The 18518-nt window shown below is 40.9% G+C and overlaps 1 protein-coding gene across 4 annotated transcripts in view; it reads right to left on the bottom strand.

The window, feature by feature from the left end:
• Positions 1 to 892: 892 nt before the first annotated feature.
• Positions 893 to 18518, bottom strand: part of hapln4 (hyaluronan and proteoglycan link protein 4) — a 47765-nt gene continuing 30139 nt past the window's right edge. For 3 of the 4 annotated variants that reach the window (XM_044361134.1, XM_044361132.1, XM_044361131.1), the window contains exons 2-7: positions 7661 to 7793; positions 5245 to 5434; positions 4721 to 4893; positions 4409 to 4524; positions 3886 to 4072; positions 893 to 2184 (exon numbers count right to left, since the gene is read on the bottom strand). In XM_044361134.1, coding sequence (XP_044217069.1) covers positions 1793 to 2184; positions 3886 to 4072; positions 4409 to 4524; positions 4721 to 4893; positions 5245 to 5434; positions 7661 to 7793 — 1191 coding nt within the window. In that variant the 3' untranslated portion in view covers positions 893 to 1792. Of the gene's footprint in view, positions 2185 to 3885; positions 4073 to 4408; positions 4525 to 4720; positions 4894 to 5244; positions 5435 to 7660; positions 7794 to 9757; positions 10103 to 18518 lie in introns of those variants that run through there. The other variant, XM_044361135.1, reaches the window with a different exon arrangement.

Consider the following 18518-nt stretch of genomic DNA (forward strand, 5'->3'; position numbering starts at 1 on the left):
AGTTAGTTAACGTTAGTGCTCATTGTCTCTGCCTTTCAGCACATCTCTGTTGTATTTCCTCTTCTGACTCCGGCTCATACAGGTATACTTCTATGAATCCATCACATCTGACCATGTATTCTTATGCATCAGATGTACAGTATATTAATACGTGTTGTGTTGTGTTATTTAGCACAACAAGCTAGCAAAACTCCGTAAACGTGACTGTGTCGCTAAGCATACACAGTCAGTGGCATCTGCTTTACACAGAACTACTCACTTGAGACTGAAAATATGATCGCTGTTATTACTCTTCAGAGCCGTTTCTTAACAAACTACTGCGCCCAAACTCTTCATGGTGAAAGAACATGCGCCAGTACATAGGTGTCTCATTGGTGTGTTTTTAATAGTTTTTGGACAACAGCTGAGGTCTACAGCACAGAGGGATAAGATATATCAGGCTTTGGATACACACAATACTTGTAAGTAGGATGAGTTGATTGTTGGTTTGTTGGTTTTGAAAAATGCAGAAAATCACCAGCCATATCCGTAAACACGTTACTTAGTGAGGTTTAGACGTGTTGGTAGGCAGATTTTGTTACCTTTGGAGAATTTTATGCTTTCAACCTGTTTCCAGTTCTTATGTAGTTTCATATCTACTGTGGTAGAGTGGTATTGAGCATCTAATCCAACTGCCAATAAGAAAGCAGATAAGCATATCTCCAAAAATGTCTAAATATTTAAACTAATAATTCAACTCTATGATTCCCGTATGTAACTACAGTATCTGGTAATGTTTTTCAAACCCTTAATTTAGGTTCTTCCTTTAATTTGTCACCCATCTGTTATCCATTCATATATATCTCTTCATGTTTATTCATATAGAAAAAAATACATACCAAACACAGTTATGTTGTTCAAATCAACAATTTCCAAGACTTTTATTTTTTTTTCCAGAACATCCATCCATTCAGTAGTTGTAAACATACTCTGAAATTAAGGTCACTGCTTATAACATTTGTGAGGAAAACAGCGATTATTGTAGCTTTGTATTTCTGCTTACTAAGCCTCAGCGACTATTCTCAGCCAAACAATACATGCTCGCTTAATTCTAACCTAAAATGCTACCATAAAATAAAGCTCTTTTTGAATAAGAGTGAATATTTTAGAGCTAGTGCAGTATTTACTATTCGGCCTGTTCAGCTCTGTAATGGGATTGCCAGGTCTTAGTTAATGAGAGAAATGACTCACATTCAAATATTGCATTGTGCCAGAGGGTTGCTAACCAAGCATGGCACTCAGATACAGGCAATTACACTTGGTACAATCAAAACTTACAGGACATCTTGGATTTTTTCCATACAGTTCGGTAGATCATCCCCTCTCACTCAGTAATGAATGCTAGGATTTTGGCTCAGGCTGGGGCACAGAACTGAGGAGCCACAGCAGGGGCCAAAATATGATCCACACACACATGTAAACAAGAATATTCGCAGCAGATTCTGATCTGATATGTGCCTGAGTGATGATGAAGCGGCTTTAATTTTACAGTTTTCCAGCGACAGATGTGCTAACATACTCACTCCTTAAGATGATTGACTGACTGGAGATGAAGGGAATATCACCCTAATAAAGATGTCAGCCTTAATGTTACACGGCCTCGCTTTTTCTCTCTGGCAAATCTGCAAATTAGTACATCTACGTCTGTAAGTGTTTTACTTTAAAAGCGATGAATGGAGTCTGGCTGCTTGGTGACAGTTGTTGCAGTCAAATCTAAAATTGCACCCCACTCCTGCTCTCAAGTCTTTCCACTTTAAATCACCCTTGTAGCATTCACTGGGATACTGTTGCTGCTCTTCCTCCTTGTCAAACTATCTTTAGGGCTATTTGTTGTTTCAATACCACCTGCCATTTCATCCTTGTTCTTGCGGAAACAGTACACCCCATAGAGACGGAATTTTTTATCAGGAAAGCCCAGGTGTCGGACGCCTGGATGGGATCCTCCACAGCGGGACCGAGGGTTGACTATGGGGTAACGGATGCTGCCATCCTCCAACCAGCCAGCTTCACAGCGGTCCAGCAGCTGGAACTTCCATGCAGCATACACCTGACCCACTTTGGCCACCACTGAGCCATCTCGAATGCAAGCCTTTGTCGCCTCGGCATAGTTGACCTTCTTAAACCGTTTGAGGAAGTACACTTTACCTGAGGGGTTAAAGAATGAGAGGAGAGCAGAGCATGTTTGTTGTGAAAACATATAAAAAATAAAAATAAAAAGGTGAAGGGAAGCAGAGCAAGTGCATCGTTCAAGAGGGCTAGAGGAAAGAAAGAGAGAGAAGTGAGTGAGAGAGAGAAGCTCCAGAGACAAGCTGAGCCCAGAGTTTTCCTGACCTCTCTGCCTGATTGTGTTCAGAATATCAAATCATTTCAACAACCATCTGGGCAGCTGCTCAAACTCTGAAGGTAATATTCTTGTCAGTGGACAGCACTTTAACTCAAAATTGCTCTTAAAACGTTTCCATTTTTGCTTTCATCTCACTTCTGGGGAGACTTTTTGCCTGGCAGTGTTAAAGAAATTGGTATCCTGATTGGTTGAGTTGTTTGAACTGAACTGAATCACAAGGCAGCTTCTCCTAAGAAAGAAGCAAAGAATAAAGAACCTAACCAATAATAAAGAGCCAGCGGTTTCTCCAAATAACAACTGCTACCATGAAAATCATGTCCGAAGCCTCAGCTTTGCACTTGGCTCAGTTATTGATTTTATGCTTGTTTATGTGACTGGTAGCTATTAGGTAGGCAGAGTATTGTCTCATATTTCCCCAAGGGACATTCAGTAAATACCTTCCAGCTGGACTGAGCAACAGCATCGGTCATGACCACAGCTGAAACCTCTTGCCCACAACAGACTGTCCACAATAATTAACACACAGGGGAGGCAATGAGCAATCGTTTACGGTTTCTGTCATTCTACCTTTTTCTCACTGAGGAGAGGCACTGGTGCTGCTTCTTTTTCCCAGTTCAGACTATTCTAAAATGGACTGGGATTCAAATGAAGAGCCTTGTCTTTCATCTGGATAATAAAAAAATCTATTTAGTTTTTAGAATGCAGGAGAGGTTTTCAATTCTCTTTCAAACTTCAAAGAGGCACATGCAGACTAGAAGTCATGTTTTTCCCAACTGAATTTTTGAATTTCGCTATTAACCAGCGCTGCACTATCAAACAATTCCTTTAATAATCAATGTTTTCATTTTTAATTATCAAAATATTTATTGCTGGTATCTGTCTACAATAAAAGAGTAATAGAGTAAAACCTTTTATTACATCTTTTCTCCTCATACATGTCGACTTGTCTCAACTGCCCCAATACACATAATAATATATATTGCATAAACCAATCCAGCCTCCTACATTCCCAAGTCTGTTTGGGCTTAGACACCTGAAGGTGGTGCGTGTGACGGAGACAGACTCTCTGTGGGAATGTGATGTAAATGAAAGAACTTGGAGATAAAAGGCGATGTTTGGCACCCAGAGGACACTGTGGCCCTAACAGGGCAGAATCAACACAGCCTGATCTAAATCCCAAGGCCTTAGGCCTGTGAGATCACAGGCAGAGATCAGAGATAAGGGCCTCATTTCTCCACAATCCAACACTCATGTACATCCTCTTTCTATGCAGTAGCACAACAATCCAGCTCAGCCATTGTCTTGTCTTCTTCCAATCATCAGCCACAGATGCTTGAGACTCAGTTGGATGTTTGTATTTAGTTGTATGATCAACTACAAAGTGTTTCTGATCTCAAGATATTTTCACACACATACACACGCACACACACACACGCACACACACACACACACACACACACACGTGCAGCACACAACAACCTACATATCTCTCTGATCCTCACCATTGAGCTTGGAAGTGAAGCAGAAAGCGTCATAACGCTCATCCTCCTTGTGCCTATAGCCATAGTTACGGACACCAGCAGGGGTGTCCTTGCGGCCGCACTGGTCTCTGGGATGAGAGATAGGGTACTGGACTGAGCCGTCCTCCAACCATCCAGCATTACACCAGTCTAGTCCTTCCAGCCAGGCCTGTAGCAGGAGACAATGTAGGTTAGTTGGTCATACTGAAGGATTAAAGACATCATTAATAGGAGGAAGTATTTGGTTTATCTCCTCTCACATACTGTAACTCAATTTCTCTGAATTTTTATGCTTTTTAAAATAGAAGGCCTGCAGTAAGATAGCTGCTGCTAATCTTATGTATCTTAATTTCAAACCTACTGGTGCTCTAAAACAGTTTATGATTGAGGGTTGTAGCCAGTAAGTGATTTTTACAACTAACAGAGGGGCCTATAAATGAATGTACTGTCAGGAAGGTATGATCTACATGGTGCCCTGGCAGTGTCAGGGACTGTGTGAACTTACCTTGTGCAGTTGAGAGTGAGAGGCCAGGATAGCGTCCTGCTGTTTGCAGGCATCCTCAGCCTGGTGGTAGTTGAGCTTATAGCGGCCCTCACGGGGGTAGTAGGGAAATACAACTCCTACAGGTGGACAGAAACAGGCCAACTGTTCAGTATGATGCTGTGAAATTTCATACATATTTGATATCATATATAATGCACTTCAATCTCATGTGAAGTGGAACCGTTGTTTTTTTCAAATCAAATTTTTCACAAAAGCCAGTCGAGCATTAGACAGAGCTCCAACAAAAATCGCTAATGGTTCAAAATTCCTGACCTTCTAGGTCGAGGTTGACAAATCCTGTGTCGTCTTCCATGTCGTTAGTGACCTCACACTCATAGCGTCCGTAGTCATCCAGTGTGACATTTTGGATGATCACTGAAGCGTCACCTGGTCCTGCCTGCTCCAAAAACACACGGCCTTTGTATGATCCAAACACACGCTGCTGTCTGGAGAGATTTGACAGAAATATAAAAAAAACATTTTATGTTTTGGTTTATTTTATTTTTACTGAGAGGAAAATGATTAAGAAATGCTTCAACATGAAATATCACAGCCTGCGGAAAAGAGCATTGTATTTTTATATCTGAGTGAGTTCATGAAAATCTTTACTACATGGTAACATGATATGTAAATGTGTGTTAAGTATTTACAGTATGTGGTGGTGGAATTAAATCAGCAAATCATTTCAACATATCTTTGAAGTGGGCCTTACAACTGAGAGTCTTGTAAATCTGAATAAAACAGAAGATACAGATTGATTGATCGACTGATTGAAAAAAAACAGATGCAGAACTTACCTCCCAAGTGCCACAAAGACATCTTCAAACTGCAGTGCATCTGTCACCTTGGTCCATTTGATCCGAATGCGTGCAGGATCAGTGTTCTCTGGCTCATGATGGAAACGGCAGGGCAGAGTGATGGAGCCACCGCGGTGTGTCACCACTTTACCAGGAGCTGTCTGCACGATCACAGCTCCCGTGTCATCCTCTGTGGCAAGAAGGAAGGCGCAGTTATTAATGGCTTAACATACAAGTGAATTCACCAATGTTTGCTGTCACACTTGACACTAATACCAATACTTCTAAAACGTGCAATTCTAATCGTAAAATTCAATCTTTGTTTTTCTTTGTGCAAAGTGCCCACAGATTGAATCAGTGTCACCTAATAAAGCAGTTGCCGTTTACTTTTGCTGTCACATTAGCTCCTTAACATCCAGCATATCAATAGCATTTTTTTATCATGCTCAAAGAGTCTAGTGTGCAGCCTACTCACTCCTCTGCCCAGATCTATCATAAGATCACCCACTCAAAATTTTAACCTCAACCTCTGCAGAGAGCAGTTCACCACAGTGACCCAAGACTAATGGTAACAACAGGCCTCTTCATCCAAATGGGCAATAACAAGACCTAGTTTGCATTTCTGGCAGACATTTCCTCAGATGCTGTTTGCATGTGTGTGCCCAGGCAACCAAAGGCTACACACAACAAATTTGGTGCAAGCATTTAAAACGTTTAATTAACAGCTGCAAGAGGTTTTCTGCTATGTTGTGACCAGATAAAGGCACCTACAATTATCCATGCCAGCCAGCAATTAGTCCTGTCACTGCTTACTGCTCTCTGCAAAGTTGTTTATCACCACCAGCCATGAAAGCATCGAGTGGCGTTTAATCAAAACCTAAAGCGCATTATTTCCCAACACTGAGGGCTGTGCTGAAACATACTGATGCTAACATCCAAAACAATGTTACTGTTTCAAAGAAACACAATTTTACAGACATCGCTTGCAGCGATAATGAGGTCAACAACTGGTGATATTTGCAGATGGGGAAGGATCATGTTCTTTTTACTGCACTAGTGACTCCTACTGCTTGGTCAGGGTGTTTGTGTGAAGGGAGCTGGGATCTGGAGACAGGATAATGTGGATCATTACATACATTACACTGTCCTACTAAAGCTAGCAGCTGAAAAGAATAGACAGGCAACTGTTTCTCTGAGCAGACAAGTTCTGATAAACCCACTGTGTGCTACCTGCATGTTTGCTAAGACATTAGTCATAACTTTTTTAAGATGACACTATCTCAGGACTGTGTGTCTGTTAGCTTGTTGTGGTGTTCCTCTTCCTCCAAGTGCCCAAAAAATACCTTAGTGCAGATTTAAGTGCAGTTTTGGGTACTTGTACTTGTATTCATCTTCTATTCCAATGCATTTCAGGGAAATATATTGTACTTTTTACTACATTATCTGATTTCTGTACTCCTAGTTTACTTTATCTGCAAAGTATAGGGTTTTTGTATTTTTGTATGCATTTTTTACAAATATAACATTACAAGGACATTTAGACATGTCAACTTGCTCTCTTGCATATTACTTGATATTTTAGAGACTAAACAATTAATCAGTTGATACCAAACAGTATATAAATTAGTTAACATGAGGTCCACCTTGATCAGTTGCAACATTCAAATGATACTTACATGGTTATGCATAATAATAACACAATATAATACAGAGTATATGTAGAAACTTAACTCATTCTGCATCAAGAGTACTTTTGCTTGGTAAAAATGTGAATTCAGGACTTTTATTTGTAGCCGAATAAAGCTTTTAACATTGTGAGGGTTTTACTTTTTCTAAAGTGTTTGAAATACTAATCGAATCAAGTCAATATCTAGCAGGCAGGAAGATTTATATATATATATATATATATATATATATATATATATATATATATATATATATATATATATATGAATCTCTTCTACATTCCAGATAATATAGACAGCTGGGTCTCATGTCATCCCTGATGTCATCAATTTGCCTATCATGTAAAATGTTCTCAGGTGACTACTTGTGAGCAGTGTTTGATGGGGTATTAACAACTTTGAAGATGTGTTAAACTGAACTCCAGGTTGTGAGGATTCTCAGTGATAAGACAAGAAAAAGTTCATTTGTACAGCCTGATAACACATACAGTGAATGTTTAAATGACCCTGAAATACTGCATAAAATACTGTGAATTCTACCTAACCACTGTGCCAGACTTCTTCATTATATTCTTCATGTGAATATACAGTAAAATGCACTGAGTGTGGCGGCTATTGTGTGTTAACTTAAATATTTCTGGGCTTATTTCAGTTCATATCAATGAAAAAGAAGACCTCCTTGCTTTGGAGATGAGCATTATGAAAAATAAGAAAATATAAAATGACCTTACCGAGCACATGTACCACTTTTCTCCTTCCCTTCTCTATGTCTGAGGGCAGGCAGGTCACTGAGAGGGCAGAGGTTAGGATGAAAACCACAAAGAACATTTTCCCAAAGGTCAGAGGCCGGGGCTGCTTTGAAAACTGCAGGAAATGACACAAGAGAGAATAGGGAGTATCATGAGTTTACCGAAAATGGGTAAATTAAAGAAAAAGCACAGTAATACTCCAGGAGTGGTGAGTTAGTTTGGGCTAGAAATGCATTTTATTGTTAAATTTGATATAAATATTCAAGTCTATCTATTCCTTTCATAAAATAAATTGTGTCTACCCAGAGCAACAGTTTGACATCCTTAATGTCCTGGTAATCACCACAAAGAGTAATAAGTAATATAACTATAACCACACATTGTATAATATATACATACACAGTGTATATCCCATGCACGTTGATAAAAATCCACATCTGACTCGTGCATTTTGTCTAAGTTCAGTCATGTTGACACCTCCACACAACACACCAGAGAACTCAACTTTAAGTGTTAAAATGTTGGGTAGTTTAGCTAGTCAGTGAGTGAAACAAAAAGGCAGCAGATGATTGGTTACTTCAGCTTTCTTGAAACGAGAAAATAAGGTTACTGTGTTTGGTATTGACAGTCATGCTTTCAAATAGCTTAGCAGCCTGCTATATATGCCAGCTTTAAACTGTGCAGCTCACTGTCACAGAATGAAAAGAAGAGATAGTCCTCACAGGATAGTCAGAACTTCAAGGTTGTTTTGCACTTTTTTTATCTATACAGTCACGAGCCGGGAGAAAGAACAGAAAATGTTTTGGAAAGTTGTGAGTGAAACAAGCTTGGATCAGCTGTATAATATCTCCTCCTGCAGCAGGGTTCGAATTATGGGAGAGCTAGGGGAACTCAGCTCCCCTGAAAAGGACATGAGCTCCCCTGAACATTGTCCATTTCTGTGTCACAGGTTATAGATTTTGATCTTATGTACATTATTAAAGGTGCAGTGTGTAGGATTTAGTGGTATCTAGCAGTGAGGTTGCAGATTGCAACCAATTGAATACTGATTTATTTCTTCAGAGACTTCTTCAAGAGATGAGCCTGAAGGAGCACAGGGAGCTCACCACCCAACTGCTTGAGAGGCAGCCAGGGCTACTTTTGATTCCCTTATGATGCGTCAGTGCAGGCATGGTGCCCCACCTTTTGCTGGAGTTCCAGGAGTGCCATGGTGTACTTGTGGTAACTGTAAGGACATGCATACGGACCAGAAGAGGAAATGCTGTGGCCAGGAGTCTGCCAACTGTGTGAGCCTACTACCACACTTCTCCCAGTACTGCCTTGAGGAAGGTTTTATAGGCATTCACAGGCAGTACGAGTTTCTCTAAGGACAGGAACTTCAAGGATTTGGTTGAATAGGAAGGCAACATCCCTGAGAATTAATAAATTCACAGCAGATGTAGAAAAACCAACTGAAACACTCAAAAAGAAGGAGCTTAATTTCATGGGAAATGTATATTTATTTGTGTGAAAATACGACATACAAAACGGAGTTGATTATGTGGACTAAAGTGGGATGATTTTTTTTTTTTTTTTACAGTAAAGTAAGCAAAACCATTAGCCAAACCTTAAAGAGGTCCTTCAGCAATTTATTGCTGCACTTTCAAAAAATACGGGGACTTGCAAGAGACAGAATTGAAAAAAGATGTTCTTTTCATATTATTGGCCAAACAGTGACCCTGTGTTTACTTTGGAACAAAGGTCCAGGGGAAAGTGTATTGTCATGGATACTGTAGACCTCATAAAACTGTCTCAGCTGCCATTCACTTCACCAGCAAATTCTGATGATGGACGCTCATTTATAGCCTCATGTGGCTCCACAATCACCCACCCTGCTATATCACCCGTATGCGTCGGAGTAAACACGTTAACAATTTTAGTATGTATTAGTAAGTATTAGTATTATGTGTGTACGTATTCTCCCTAGCAATTTGGGCACACTGCAGATGGACACAAGATTATTTTTTTTCAGCTCTTTGCATGGCTACCATCAGACTGTTGAACTCTGGGACTTTGTGAACATACAGAACACACACGTACCCACTGCCACTGGAAGCCTCAGCTGAGACTCTCTGAGCTGCTTCTCTGAAGGACAATGATGACAACCTCTCATCTGACTTCAGTTCGCCATGATTTCCTGAAGGTTATGGCCATGGTGGTGGAGCATGTTGGGCTCCCTTGGGGGTGGAGCACCATGGCCAAGGAAGCTGCTTTACGCCTTTCCTCCTCTTCATCTCATTCCCCCTTTGCTGAAGAGAGTGAAACAAGTGACACTGTTGGTCATCCTGATAGCACCGGACCACCGCTCGGCGCTGTGGTATGCGGAGATGACCCAGATGTTGGCAGCCCAGTCCTGGTCCATTCCCCAAGTGTGGGGCACTCTGTCCCAAGAGGCAGGCATGATAGGCGCACCGCCCATGTTTGGCCAACCCCTTCAGGCTTGGCTCCTGAGAGGGACAGGCTGATGCGGGCTGGACTGTCTGCACAGGAGGTGCAGACCATCCAAGCAGCGAGAGCAGAATCCACCATTGCTTGCTACAAAGCAAAGTGGTTGGGATTCCAATGCTGGTGTGAGGAAAGGAGACTGGACCCCCTGACATGTGCAGTGGTAGAGGTTCTCTCCTATCTACAATATCTGGTGGAAAAGGTACTGCGTCATGCCACTGTTAAAGTGTGTGTGGCAGTGGTTTCCTCCACCCCCTCGTGAAGTGTTTTTTACAGGGGGGTAGGAGACAATGGCCAGTGATGCATGTCACTGCCCCCAGTGGGAATTAATTAATGCTCCTCATTTAATGAAGATTTTCTGCAAAGTGCAAAATATCACTTTAGGTTAATAATCGCCATATAGCATTTTCTGCTTCCATCTTGTACACAGAGATTCTAATTATCTGACTAGCTCACGCGAGACTTTCCTGTGATTCTCCCTGTGCATACACTGCTTGCGTAGCAACACTGACACTCACTGGAAATTTACTTGTGCTACTGCCTAATAATGATATTGGCAATGAATAACACTGTACCCTAAATTCTAACTACAATGACCATCTTATTCCCATAAACACATAACATGTAGGAAACAAAAAACTATTAACTTACATTACAACCCATATACTGGACTTGACTCTGCTGCTGATACTGATATCAGCTCATACAGACTCGCTGCCCTCAACACTTCCTGTAAATGCTGATCTGCTTCTTGTATGCCTTTCTTTGTGAGATGAGACAAAACAGGTGATACAAAAGAAGGCAAGACAGAACATAATCCAACAGATGAAATGACACGATTTGCGTGATGAGACAAAATATGTATTGAGGATGTACAGTGGTAACAGCAGAAAAGAAAAATTCAGATGTTAGTACTTATGATATGAAATGTGTGTGTTAGGGAAGGTGTAGGGCAGTCTGTTGTACAGGATTTCTGTGTGTATAGGTGTGAGTGAGTATGTAAGTGTAGAAGAGCAATTGGGGCGAGTGGTTATAAGAAGAAAAAAAAAGATAATAATGATAACAAGTAAATAAATATAAATAAATGAATAAAATTGGAGAGGAATGGAAAAGGAACAAAGAAAGGAAAAAAGAGAAATTTTGGAATTAAAAAGAATAATCAAGTTTAATTTTCTTGGCAAGGGAGGCTGGTGATGTCTTAGGTACAGCCACTCTATGACTTTCCTATTCACTCATCTCCCTCTCTCGTCCGCAACCCCCGGCCACGCCCGCCAGCCCCAGAGACGAAGCTAGGAAGGAGGGAAGAAGAGCAATACAGGGGGGAGGGAAAGGGAAGAGATTCATTCATGTCCCAGAGTCAGACAGTGGTTGTTAGCCTGTTAGCTTGTTAGCCTGTGGATACTTCAGCGTCATGCCATTGGTAATTCAAAAAAAGACCATATGACCCTGATCTTTTTACCCTAACCCTATCCATCTCACTCCATGTGCCTAAACCTAACCTATCCCTCAGGTAGCTTCATCAGACTGCAAGGAAGCATGCCCAAAAAGGGCATTTAGTCTCTTCCGTCCATTAGAGTGGCCTGAGAGGTGCAACACCCAGTGCTGGAAAACTCAAAATACTCGATACATTTAGAAGTCTGGACTCACTCTGGTTAGTGTCCCCTTACTGTACCTCCCATGTCACACACTACACTGTCCTCTGTTGCATTTTTAAAATATAGGTGGAGGGAGCTAACATAAAATTTAGTGTTCCACACACCTCCTCACATAGATAGTGATGTCACTTTCATGTGACATCACTACCTGAAACTTTTTTTTTATTATTATTAGGTTGTGATGTTTTGTTTTGGTCACTAAAGAATGATGTCACGATTCTAAGCCTTTGTTATGTCACTGTTCACTGTGCATTGAGGGTGTGATGTCATGTTCCCAAACAGTGTAACTGAACATTCCATATGAGATAAACCTTTGATGTCCCCTTGATGTGAATTGTTTGGATACAGAATCAGTACCAGATAGGACTTGCAGAGACAAATCCCTATTGTGATTTAACAGGAAGCGAAACGTTTTTCACTTTTCATCCAACTTTTCGTGATGGCCCCAATGAGAAACAAGGATTTCAAGATAAAGAAGCATGATATTCTGCCCAGCTATTCAGGTGGGTACATGATACAAAAGTTCCTGGGGGAGGGATCCTTTGGGAAAGTGGCCCTGTGCACAAATTTGGACTCCTATAAAGAGGTGGCAGTCAAGATTGTCTGTAAGAAGGAGGCCTGGTCTGGTAAAAGAGAGTTGCACATGCTCAGGAAACTCATCGGTCTTGACCTCGACAAGAACAACTTGGTCAAGTTTTTTGAACATTTTGAGTACAGAGAACACATGTGTCTGGTATTTGAGATGCTGGACATAAGTCTGTGGGACTTTATGGTCAAGAGATCCTTCACGCCATTGTGTTTGTCTGAGATTCAAATAATCGCGCAACAGCTGCTGGTGGCTCTAAAGACCCTGAAGAACATAGGTTTGGTGCACACAGACATCAAACTAGATAACGTGATGCTGGTGGATCATCAGTGGGAGCCCTTCAAGGTGAAACTGATTGATTTCGGTTTGGCCCATACTGCTTCGTCGTTGGAGCGAGGAGGTCTCTATCAGGCTCTAGGTTACAGGGCCCCTGAGGTCATCTTGGGCCTCCCTTTGGGAGAGGCCATAGATATGTGGTCTCTTGGCTGCGTTTTGGCCCTCATGTACGTGGGCCAGCACCTGTATCCAGGAGGGTGTGAGTATGAGCTTTTGAGAGCCATTATGCAGCTGCAGGGTCAGCCAGATGATCACTTGCTGAGATCTGGGGTAAAAACCAGAGAATATTTCAGGAAGGTCCGAGGCTGGTTTAGTTCTACATGGCGGTTTAAAACACAAGCTGAGTACGAGTTCGAAGAAGGTGAAGTGATAGAACCTGACAACATTGTGTTTTCCAGTTTTGATGACCTGCCAAAGACCCGTGCAGTGTATAAGGATTCCACTGAGTCTGAGGACACAGAGTCGTTTTTAAGCCTTCTCGAACAGATGCTACATTTGGATCCTGAAAAAAGGATCACCCCCAGGGAAGCACTGGGACATCGGTTCATCACGATGAAACACTTTCCCACTAATAACAAGGCTTATGTGACACCAGCCAAATGCAAAATCATAAAAGTACGCCCATTGAAGAACTCGACATTTGAATACAAGCGTGTCGTCACATCCAGTTGTGAAGTGAGAAGATCGAGTAGAGCGTCCGTTACTAGCTTGGATGACCCACTTTCAGCTGGTGATGAAACCACTGGTGGAAAACCACAAGCCATGGCTGGCTTAGATGAAACCTGCACTGCTGGCCCAATTTATGGAACAAAAGACACAGCTGACAGAACCGCTGCTAGTAATATCAACAGACCACCTGACACAAATGAAGCAGCGTCACCTGCCTCTGTTAATTATAATTCAGAACAAATGCCTAGCAGTGATGACGAAACCTCAGGCTTCATCACAGTCAAAACTCGGAAGACGTATTTAAAGAGGATCAGAAAGTTCTTCTCCGGGATGATGAAGCGTATAAGGTGTTGCCGTGTAGGTGTTGTGGAATGATCGAAATTAGGCACACCCCACTTTAATGAAGACAAGGTGGTGCATCACACAGCAAGATGGTTCTGGGTTCCAACATGCCTTCCTGTGGAGTTTTCATGATCTCCCTGTGTTGTGTGGGTTTACTTGGGGTACTCTTCCTTTCCTCCCACAGTCCAAAAACATGCAGACTAAGAAAACCGACAACTCACCCACCTACTTGGCACTCAGGCCCACCCAATCAGAAGGCTTCCTTGTTGCTGGATCATAGATTCAAGATTCAAGACTCAAGATTTAGTTTACTGTAATTTTCTTGTGTATTTGCACACACAACAAAACAAAGGATAAAGATATACAGTATATCTAAAAAATTCCCTTTGAAAAAATAAAAATAAAAACATAAATTCCAAGAGACAGAGCAGCATCTGATTATCCAACGACTTCCACCCATCCATGCCAAAGCACAGGTACCTGCAGCATGCAGCCATGCACTCAGAAAAGCATGCACTCAGAAAAGCAACTACACTCCTAGTGTTTGAGGGTCTGACCCACGTTTGAATTTGTTAACAAGCACTGAAAAAACACTAATTATCATCCAGTAAAATGTTTTATCTGCTAAGTAACTTATTATTCATCCATAATCATAATATATATATATACTTTGATATTATGTACCTTAGACCACATTTAACTTACAATGTACAAATCCTTTTTAGCTTAAAATAGGCACAATTTATCTAATTTATTGCTTATGATGAACAGAACAGGCAAATATATTATGAGACCATGAGAAGATCTAATAAACAAAATAATTCTCAAAATAATTTGTCTATATTTTCTTGGACACTAAAATGAGCAATCATTGTTACATCTGTTATGTTATGGGTCAAAAATACACTTTCCTATGAAAAAAGGGAGAAAAGTCCATTTAATTTCCAAAAACAACACTTTGTTTTGTTCACACAACAGGACTTATGGTGGTTTATGTGACTGCCGCACCAGGCTATGTTCAAGTGTCCTTTTTAACATTACTGAGCATGTTGGTGCCAGTGTACCTCTATCCATATGCTTGATTAATGATGCTGTTGCATCTGTCAGTTGTGTGTTTGTGAATATGTGGCCGTCATGCCAGGCTATGTGATGCTGTTAATGTTCAACTCGGTGCCTGTAACACCACTGATAATGTATACGACTTGTATGATTAAACTGTCATGCATTCAGGCAAGTATAGTTGTAATGACCTATTTTGGTTATCATATATATTTGTGAACCTATTGGTCTTGGACGCACCTGATTTTCTCTGTGCCCACCCACACTGTGATTTCTGCCTACACTTCTGCTCTTAATTGCCTGCAGGTGTGAATGATTGTCTGTTTGTTTTAGCCAATGTATGCTAGATAACAATGTATTATGAATGTAGTAAAAATAATAAAGATTTATGCTGTATATAAGTTTTGTCATGAATTCTTAATTCAAGATTTTAAATGATAGGTTAAGACTCATTAAGTTAAAAACATGGACATATTCAGGTTGGTACTTGAACACTTAATTGGACACTTTGGCAACATATTGCAGCAGCCAAACTGATATACTATAACAGACAAAAGAGGTATGCACTCAATTTCATTTTGTTGATTACATTTTCCTATGCACCTGTCCACCAGGTGTGCATTTGACAACTAGTTTGACCACTATTTTATTCAGTGAAATGGTGCTAAAATTTTATATCTTCTATGAGGTTTGGAGCACACATTCCAGGACTAATATGCCTCCACCAGTGTTGTAGTCAAGTCACTAAGTCTCAAGTCCAAGTCGAGTCTTGAGTCCCCAGTGTTCGAGTCCGAGTCCAAGTCCGAGTCACCAAAGAAGAGTCCAAGTCGAGTCAAAGTCAAGTCCCCATTACCTGAGTGCGAGTCCGAGTCCGAATCATCATCATCATCAATCATTGCTCCACTCTGGCACAGTCAAAAAACTGACAAACTACAAATAAAAAAGGTTAAACAAAAATGACACAGCTGTGATTTCATGTTAATATTAATGATGCACCGATTGCAATTTTCTTGGCCAATTCTGATTTCCAATTTTTTAAAAGTCTGACCTACCGAATTAAAATCAGTGTCCATTTAACTGTTGCACCAGAGCTTTCAATGGTATCACACTGTTCAACAAACTGAGGGCCAGAAATACTAAGGACATTGCACCTGTTCTTCAGGTGCAGATGTGACACATTCTGCCCGCCCCAAACACGTGTGCTGTATTTATCAATTCAAATGCGATTTCAATATTATTTTGAACATCTTAAAAGAAAAAAAAAAAAAAAAATGTATATATACAACTAAGACATTTCATGTTCAAAAAGCTGCTTCACATCAACGGGGCAAACAGGGACTTTGTACGTTCTGCTGCCCTTTGTTGACCTGGCTCAGTGAATCCATCCCAGACAATGGGTTACATCTGCTGGGTTTCCATCTACACTGAGCAGATCTTGTAACGGAGCTATCAGGGAAAACAAAAGGCAGTGGAATTTGCTTCTACATCAACAAAGGTTTGTGTACAGATATCACAGTGCCAAGTAAATACTGCAGCCCAAACTTGGAGACATTGTTCATAAACTGCAAGCCATTTTATTCAGCACAGGAGTTTTCCTCCTTCATCTTGGTCGATGTTTACATGCCACTCCAGGCCAACGCGCTGCAAACCCTGGCTGACCAGATAACCAGCTAGGAACAAAAACATATAGACAGACTCTCTTTTCATAGTCCTTGGGGACATTAACAGAGCAAAATTAAACCACGAACTACCAAAGTATAGACAGCATATTAATTGTCCCACAGGGAATAATAACACTGGACCACTGCTATACAATTCTTAAAGATGCATATCGCTCTGTTCCCCAGGCAGCTTTGGGGCACTCTGATTACTGCTTGGTTCATCTTATTCAAACCTTCAGGCAGACACTAAAATCTGCAAAGCCTGTCCATTGTGTGAGTGCGAGTATTTTGAAGATTCATCTGGCAACCTAGACAAACTGACTGATATTGTGACATCTTCAGTCAGCTTTTGTGAAGACGTGTGTGCCAACCAAGACCCACTGCACATACAACAATAACAAACCATGGTTCACGACTTCCAGATGGTGGTGTGGGTGAACAGACGCACTCTCTTGCTCCATTAGTAATTATCTGATAATTTGTATTTAACCACCACCAAAATCCTTTAAGAAGTTGTACCAAACTAATCTGGAGTTGTGAGGCCAAAAACACAACTCTAACTCGCTGCAGACCTTTATCGTGAGGTTCCCGACTACAGAGATAAAGAAAGGATCCTGAGGGCAGCAAAGATTGAAAGGCAGGTAACGTACAAGGACAGTGCTATCAGATTTCACCAAGACTTGTCAGCTGAAGTTGGCATCTATATAGGATTGGCATCTATATAGGAGCAATGTTAGCAGCAGTTAAGGAAACTGAAAGGGACCTGCAGATGGATCCTCGCTACGGTGTGGACCCCCTGATTGCTGAAGGGAGTTATGGGTACTGTACAGGTTAGGGGTAGTCCAAGCACATTCACGCTGGATAGGTTCAGGGAGGGGTGTGTAAGTTCCAAGTTATTTCCTCTTCACAGTTTGAATATTTATGTAATTACTGGTGTATATGTGCCTCTGCCAAAAAAAATACACTTGTTTGTTTTAAAGGGTTATTTCACAGCAGCAAATGAAAATCCCATAAACGTAAACAGTTAAGGTGAATTGCATTTCTTGGAATTGCAGCATTTTAAACAAATTAGCAAAGGTAAAACAGGTCATGAGCAGGATAAAGATTGTGGGAGCCTAAGTTGCTTTTTTACAGGAGATTCATTTGCTACCTGGGGATGCATCAAAGGGAAGGAGGTTGTTTGGGCAGGTGTTTTCAGCATGTCATACATCAAATGCTAAAGGGGTAATTGTTTTGATTCATAAATCTGTTCCAATGCAGATACAGGATGTGGTTGAGGACCCAGCTGGGACGTTATTCATGATTCATGATTATTCCTGATTTTCTTCTGCATGAGGCGATAAGTCTGGCAAATACATTATGGCTGGTGACTTCAACTGAACCCTTGATCCTGTAAAAGACAGATCTTCTGGTCTGGATGTTACTCATGTGCAAACTAGGAAAACAATACAGTGCTGCATCCAAGAAATGAACCTAATAGACATTTGGTGGCATCTAAACCCAAATGCCAGAGATTACTCTTGTTTCTCCAGCACACACCAAACCTGTTCGAGAATTGGTTATTTTTTAATCTCCGCTGAACTTCTTTCAAAAATTGGAGGATGTCATTATAATGGTATAGTTCTCTCAGACTATGGGGCTGTGTCCCTGGTTTACATAGAGAGAAAGCTGGTACAAGTTCCTCCTAAATGGAGATTCCAAACTTACTGGCTCAAGCATTCAAAGTTTGTAGAATATCTAGGCCAACAAATTGACCTATATTATGAGATAAACACCACTCAAACTTCTGTATGTATTAGATGGGAAACATTCAAAGCATATATTACAGGACAGATCCTCAGTCTTACAAGCAAAAAGTCTAAACAAACCAAGGAAAGAATGATTTTGTTAGATTCAAAGATTAAAACATTGCAGAGACAAAGATTTCAGCCAGGACTGAATACGACAGACGCAAATAGAGAACTTCTGTCACTTCATTCTGAGTATAATAGGCTATCTGCTAATAAGGCCGTTGCCAACATGCTGAGGCTCAAACAACTGTACTATGA

The sequence above is a fragment of the Thunnus albacares genome, chromosome 9 (genome assembly GCF_914725855.1).
Source record: "Thunnus albacares chromosome 9, fThuAlb1.1, whole genome shotgun sequence".
Classification (NCBI taxonomy): Eukaryota; Metazoa; Chordata; class Actinopteri; order Scombriformes; family Scombridae; genus Thunnus; species Thunnus albacares.